The sequence below is a fragment of the Oncorhynchus mykiss genome, chromosome 27, assembly GCF_057628025.1.
Source record: "Oncorhynchus mykiss isolate SJ-2025 chromosome 27, ASM5762802v1, whole genome shotgun sequence".
Lineage (NCBI taxonomy): Eukaryota > Metazoa > Chordata > Actinopteri > Salmoniformes > Salmonidae > Oncorhynchus > Oncorhynchus mykiss.
Window position 1 is genome coordinate 3,382,703 of NC_143048.1, and position 7,939 is coordinate 3,390,641.

General features: G+C 42.8%; 1 protein-coding gene across 1 annotated transcript in view; it reads right to left on the reverse strand.

The window, feature by feature from the left end:
- The window catches only part of LOC110507325 (beta-1,3-glucosyltransferase), a 186,150-nt gene extending 184,199 nt beyond the window's left edge, over window positions 1-1,951 (reverse strand). The window contains exon 1 of the mRNA XM_021587245.3: window positions 1,683-1,951. Coding sequence (XP_021442920.1) covers window positions 1,683-1,746 — 64 coding nt within the window. The 5' untranslated portion in view covers window positions 1,747-1,951. The remainder of the gene's footprint in view (window positions 1-1,682) is intronic.
- Between the last annotated feature and the right edge of the window lie 5,988 nt (window positions 1,952-7,939).

The window sequence follows — 7,939 nt, forward strand, 5'->3', positions numbered from 1 at the left end:
TACTTTATAAGTTCTTATTTAACATTTAGTCAGGACCATTGAAATTGATAATTATTAATACTTAAAAAATGTAACCTTTATTTAACTAGGCAAGTCAGTTAAGAACAAATTCTTATTTACAATTGCATCCTACCCCGGCCAAACCCTAACAACGCTGGGCCAATTGTGAACCGCCCTATGGGACTCCCAATCACGGCCGGTTGTGAAACAGCCTGGATTCAAACCATTATTGTCTGTAGTGATGCCTCGAGCACTGACACGGAACCCAAACCGGCTGCTCGCGTGCGCTATTGTGCATAAATTGATTTTGTCCCCCTACACCAAACGTGATCACGACACACAGGTTAAAATATCAAAACCAATTACATTAATTTAGGGACAGGTCGAAAAGCATAAACATTTTTTTTTTTATTTGTCCTATTTAGCTAGCTTGCTGTTGCTAGCTAATTTGTCCTGGGATATAAACATTGAGTTGTTACTTTACCTGAAATGCACAAGGTCCTCTACTCCGACAATTAATCCACACATAAAACGGCCAACCGAATCGTTTCTTGTCATCTCTCCTCCTTCCAGGCTTTTTCATCTTTGAACTTATACGGTGATTGGCATCTAAACTTTCAAAGTATTACCACGACTACCGGCAAAACAGTTTGTCTTTCAATCACCCACGTGGGCATAACCAATGAGGAGATGGCACGTGGGTACCCGCTTCTATAAAACAATGAGGAGATGGGAGAGGCAGGACACGCCAGCAGTGTGGGTGCAATAATTGAATAACAGATTTCTCCATTTATTTTGCGATGCCTTGTCCGGTCTGGTCAGCATGTGAGATGCAGTGCCTTAGACCGCTGCGCCACTCGGGAGACCTTATGGGTCATACATTCGTATGACAAGTCTTACGATGCATAACCACATCATAATGCATTATGCCTGGCTGCAGTCTTTAGGTATTGTTAATCTGTTACCTGAATTAATGCAATAGCGCGCTATTTTAAAGTTAGCCACTGGGCTGCTGTCAGCAATTCGTCGCACATGCATGCATCGCGTTGAATTATTGGGTGAAGTTATCAAAGAATACAACGGGATACAATTGTAAAAGTATTTCTCAGAGAACGAAGGCTACAACTCTCACACCCACGAGCTGCGCGTGCAGCAGCCTGCAAAACACTGGGGCATATTCATTACGGAAACCGTTTACCGTATAAGAACCAAGCGGAAACAGAGCCAAAACGAAAGTTTCTATTGGACAAATCATTCGGTCAGTCCCCGTTTCCTTTGGTCCCGTTTAATAAACGTTTTGAAACATATTCGGCGTAATGAATATGCCACTGGTCAAGAAGTTTAAACTATACTCAAAATACAGTCGCTAGCTTCCACAGAGTCTAGGTTATATCCTAGTAAAAACATGCGTTTAGGCAATTCACAAAGAACTAAAGACACAATGTAACAAACGGTCGTGAACGAATGTGCAGCCAATCCAATTAGGAGTTTCTAACCAGATGCAAATCTTTGCAATGTCCAGTCATCTCTAGGCTAGCTAAAGTTAACTCTTCCAATGTGCAACACGGATTCCCAACAACCCATATTCTTAGCTTGCTCTACTCCCTGCTTAAAGCAGCCACATAAAGCACGAGTAAAATGCGCATAACTTCAAATAGAACGGTAAATCAACCAATACTTACCGAACGACAGAAAAAGTAAATAAAAAGCAACGGTGTGTACGACATCTGGCTTTTCAGGGATCATCGTGCGAGACAGAGAGAGATGCTGACAGCCTCCGGTGTGGCTTTGACAGTGTTTGGAATGGAATGCTTTTTTTGTGCACAATTTTTAGGACAAGAGAAAGGAGATTTTGGCGTGTTCACCGCCACTAATGTGGCTCAGGCGCGCTCTTGTGGCCAAATGCTGCACTGTTAAAAGTCGTGCTTACTAGGCTACAATAACACACCCCGTGTCTTTCCTGGTTGGCACAATTGTACTTATCAAATAAAAAATAATTCACACAGCATTTTGCAGTTATCCTATCTTTATTCGTCTATATTTAACCAGCCTGCACAAATAGCTTTGCAACGTAGGCTAAACACACTTGCTTCATTAGGGGCGGCAGGGTAGCCTAGTGGTTAGAGCGTTGGACTAGTAACCGGAAGGTTGTGAGTTCAAACCCCCGAGCTGACAAGGTACAAATCTGTCGTTCTGCCCCTGAACAGGCAGTTAACCCACTGTTCCCAGGCCGTCATTGAAAATAAGAATTTGTTCTTAACTGACTTGCCTGGTTAAATAAAGGTAAAATAAAATTAGGCCTATTTTATTATAACACAATAGATTTCGGTAGCTACAGTCATTACGTCTGAGCCACACAGGACTACACCACCCCAACACAGGCTAGCCAACACAGGCCAGACTCACCAAGACCAGCTATAGGAGGGGCTCATTTCAATATTTGGGAGCTTGGTTTGCACAGTTTTTTTGTGCAACCATTACTATGATTATTTTTGCTTTATCTTATACACTGCCAATGATGAGGTCTTTAAAAAACACTTATGAGAAACTTAGTCGTCATGAAATTGTATTTAAAGCGTAGCCTCACACAACCCAACTCTGAAATATGGTCCCTGTTTTCTTTCTCCCTGCTTTTTACGCATGAGATGTTAACTGTAATGAGATTTCCTAATACTGTTGGAATGAGACTATCAGGACTTTTGTAATTAGTTCATTGTTTATTGGATGTTGTGTTTAGGCCTAGTACTCACCCCTCCAAAAATTAACAGAAAGTATTTTTAAAAAATGGAGGAGATTTCAGCTGCAGTCGACATGTTTTTGAGTTACTATCTGCATTACTTTCCTCCCTACAGTGCTGTTGTATCATTTAGATCCAAAAACATACTTGTGGGTAGCAGACACAAATCTGGTAATAATTTTGGCTATTGACACATTTACAATGTGGTTCTCTGCTGGACACACAAACACAGGTCTAAATCAGTCACTGATTAGAAGACAAGAATGAAAACCAGATGTGTTTTGGCCCTCGAGGACCGTATTGAATAGCCCTGATCTAGATGAATTGTTCAGGTCCCAATGATAATGAAGGTTACATGCTGTGAACTCGTCTATATATTCTTTAGAGGCCTTGAAAGTGATTGTACTATAGAATGCTTTAACCAATCACCTATTTTCGTGTTGTTTGTAATGGGACAAAACATATTGAAATTATTAACACAGTGAAATATATTTATTTCTGCACGTTTAATGCCGGTCTCAACTGCCTCCGACTGATCAATGACACCACAGCAGGTATCATGGGAAATTGATCCTTCTCCTCTGGCAAAGTGCTCAATTAGTTATACTGTACAAGGAACCATTAATATTCCTCTGTCTTCTGTCTCCCTCTAGTTGCTTTGAATTATGGCATATACTGTACAAAGAGGACCTCTCATCAGCCAATGTAAAATCCAAGATAGTGGTCTTTGTTGACGTGGGACATTCAGCTCTCCAACTGTCTGCCTGTGCATTCAGCAGGGCAAGTTAAAGGTATGGACAAGTCAAGTGAAACATGGCTTTAGCCAGGTAAGGTATGCTAATATGTCTAACTTAAACTCCTAACTGTGCTAGCCTATCTGTACACACTATATAACATAAAATCTGATGTAAAATCAATGGAAGTGATGATGGCATGCGGTACCAGTTTAATTTTTTTTACGTAAAACCAAATAATTGTGTTGATTTGCCCTTTTTTTTTACAGGTACCGCATACCTCCCACACTTATATATATTTTTAAATAATGGTGGCAAATTTTTTATTTTACCCTTATTTTACCAGGTAAATTGACTGAGAACATAGTTTCATTTACATCAACAACCTGGGGAATAGTTACAGGGATGAATGAGCCAACTGGAGGCTGGGATGATTAGCTGATCATGACAGTATGAGGGCCAGATTGGTAATTTAGCCAGAACACAAGAGTTAACACCCCTACTCTTATGATACTGTAAGTGCCATGGAATCTTTAATTGACCACAGAGAGTCAGGACACCTGTTTAACATCCCATCCAAAAGACAGCATTACACAGGGCAATGTCCCTAATCACTGCCCTGGGGCATTGGAATATTTATTTTAGATCAGAAGAAAGAGTGCCACCTACTGGCCCTCCAACACCACGTCCAAGTGCATCTGGTGTCCCATCCAGGGACCGCAGGGTGGTTTGCTGCTGGCCAAAGTTAGCTGAAGTTTGTATTGACCTATTAAAGAAAACCGAACCATGGATTACAGTTTCTCCTGGTCTATAAACAACTTTCAGGGTGAGGACCGATCTAACATTAAGTTGTAAAATACTGAACTTCCCTTTCAAGGAAAACATGTGTGTTAATTTCTGTTAAGCATTATAACACTGACTGTATTTTTATCCACAGCTTTTGCCCCTTACCTGGGAGGCAGAGACTGACTGGTTGCTGGAAGAGCATTTCTGTGCAGAGTTCACACTACCAAGATTTGAATCAAGTTTAACTACCACCAAACTACTGCAAAATGTAGTTCAATAACCAGTTGAACTACATGTAGCTCACTACCTCCCAACACTGTTGATGAGCAGCATTTCAACAGACTTCCTTCGAAACATGGAGTGATTTATGGATGATGTGGATGTCTGTGGGAAGATGAACTAGATAGTGTTTTGAAACAGAAAGTGAAAAGGATACTTTTTTAAATTTAAGTTAATAAAGTATTATTTAAGGTCATTTCACCAAATTTCACTCTGTAGCAAAACATTTTCACCTGTTTTGTGCCAAATGAACATGTCCACACTGTGTCTCCACAGTCAAGACTTGATGAACAGGTGTGGCCATGGCAACACAGTCTCTAAAACTCACCATGAGGTCATTATTAGTAGGCACAAAATGGGAGAAAAGGGACTGAAATGGAGTGACATAGTTCAAATAAATAGTCGGTTTTAAAATGTTTTGTTACAGTGTGCCCTACTGAACATGACCCAGGGTCCTGACCCTTTTTGGAATGACTCTGCGTTATTGGCTGATGAACAGGGCAAAGTTCGAGGAGCTGTATCCTGAGCGTGTGTGTTCCTCTGGTGGCAGTGATGGAGAAGGCCCAGTTGCAGCTCGAAGACATCTTCGGAGGAACCACACACGTAAATCCCCTCCATGAAAACACAGATCAGCAAGTTCTTCAAAAGGGAAGTCAGCACTACATTCAACGCAGAAGAGGCAGACGCCAATGTCAGGTATACTGTTTCTAGTTGGTGTGACACCCTCTCTTTTAAGACAACATAATTACATGTACTACACCGCATATTTGATGATACAGTTAGTGTTTCTCAAAACGGATTTCGGTGCTCCCCAGCCATTTCACATAAGGGCTTACTGATTAGTTGAATCATGTGTGCTAGAATTGGAATCCAAAACATACAGTGCCTTCAGAAAGTATTCACGCCCCTTGACTTTTTCTAAAAAATAAAAATCTGATTGTTCATCATTACTAACAGGGCCGGGTCTAGCCTTTTGGGGTCCCTAAGCGAGATTTGGTTGGGGGGCCCACCACCTCGCTGCAAAACATTTTAGTGGCCCCCCTCTTAAAGTTCAGTTCTTGCATTTCTACATATTTTGCTATGGGGCGGAGAGAAAAGGTTGCAATTTTATGAAACATTTCATACATTTCTACTCATTTTGCAATACTGTCATGTATTCTTCCTCTCCGGCTCTCGAGGTCATTAGAGTGCTTACAATTACACACACCTTTCACCATCGTTACGTGCATCAGCCCCTCATCAGACTCACCTGGACTCAATCACCTCAACCACTCCCTTTGGTTCTTTCCTTTGGCATTATTGTTGCTGTTCCGTTGTTCGTTGTCCGTCTGTACGCTACTCGTGTTTCATGTTTTGTTCCTTGTGATATTTATTATTTAAAGTCACTCCCTGAACTTGCTTCCCGACTCCCAGCGTACATGTTACAGAATAATGCCTCACCAAGGGGGAGCATCAGGGAGGTTTTTGTGAGTGTAGGTGATGTCGGATCCGGGTGCCGCTACCGGAGCAACCAGGGATGCCTCAGTTGGCTCGGCAGGCTCCAATGCCTCAGCCGGCTCGGCAGACTCCCACACCTCAGCTGTCTCGTCAGGCTCCCACGCCTCAGGCGGCGTGTATGGCTCACACGCATCAGGTGGCTCGATAGGTTTACAAGACCTGGTTGCCCCGTCAAGCGTCCGTTGCCGAGTCTACCGAGGATGCCTCAGCTGGTTTGTCAGGTTCACAAGACTCGTTTGGCTCGGCAGGCTCCTACGCCTTCGGCAGGCTCGTCAGGCTCCCACGCCTCGGCCGGCTCGTCAGGCTCCCACTCCTCTGCAGGTTTGTCAGGCTCCCAGGCCTCAGACGGCTGGTCAGGTTCCCACGCCTTAGCAGAAGCCATTTTGCCATGGTGTGGAGAGATTCCATTTTTATATGAGATGGTGCCAGAGTTGATGGCTGCTGTTTTGTGCTATTGTGTGTGGTTTTTTGCGTTATTTGTAACTTATTTTGTACGTAATGTTTCTGGCACCTGAAAATAGCTTCTGGATATCAGCACAGTGATTACTCACCTCGTACTGGACAAAGATCTTTTCTTTAACGAGTCGGATGCAAAGGATTTACTTCAGACACCAGACAAGGCCCAAATCCCCGTCATTCACATGAAGAAGAGACAGAGATATCGGGGACGTAGGTCAGTGTGCCTTGTAAGTATCCGACGGCGAGTGGGTAATCCACCTCTACCATCAATCCTATTAGCCAAAGTGCAATCTGTCACGTATACTCCCTCTCCGGCCTCTAGGTCATCAGGCTGCTGATTATCCCGCACACCTGTCACCATCGTCTTGCACACCTGTGCCTCATGACACTCACCTGGACTCCATCACCTCCTTGATTATCTTCCCTATATCTGTCACTCTCCTTGGTTCTTTCCTCAGGTGTCATTGACTCTGTTTTCATGTCGGTGCGTTGTTTGTGTTCATTGTTTCTTTTATTTCTTAAAACACACTCCCCGAACTTGCTTCCTGACTCTCAGCTCACTCATTACAGAATAACACCTCACCTAAGGGAATTATCATTGTTTCTTTTATATATTAAAACAGTCACTCCCTGAACTTGCTTCCCGACTCTCAGCGCACTCGTTACACAATCATTGGCTAATAAAATGGATGAGCTACTATCAAGACTATCCTACCAACAGGATATTGGTAAGGATATATCTGGTAAGACAAGGGGTGGCAGTCTGTGTCTGTTTGTAAATAACAGCTGGTGCACAAAATCTAATATTAAGGAAGTCTCAAGGTTTTGCTCGCCTGAGGTAGATTATCTCATGATAAGCTGTAGACCATGCTATTTACCAAGAGAGTTTTCATCTATATTTTTCATAGCTGTCTGTTTACCACCATAAATTGATGCTGGCAGTAAGACTGCCCTCATCAAGCTGTAAAAGCAAGAAAATGCTCATCCAGAGGCAGCGCTCCTAGTGGCCGGGGACTTTAAACTTAAATCCGTTTTACCTCATATCTACCAGCATGTTACATGTGCAACCAGAGGAGAGAAAAAAAATCTAGACTACCTTTACTCCACATACAGAGACGCCTACAACGCTCTCCCTCTGTGCACCAGAAAAGGAAAGAACTGATCCCAGCCATGAAAGCTGCCAGAGCGTGTGGAGAAATTGCTTACATCCGCTACGACAGGTTCATTGTCCACCCTCCCTTCCAGAACCCCGGAAGGGATGAGAGAGCCAAGCCTATCGGTTCGTAGCCTCAACCCTGCAGCACACACACACACCAATTGATTAATGGACTGCTGAATGTATGTTTCTTTCTCTTGCTTTGTCTGCTCTTTTCAATATTATGTCTATCTCTGATAAGCTACACAGGAAAGGGCTGAAAATTGCCCATATTAATATGTAACATCAGAT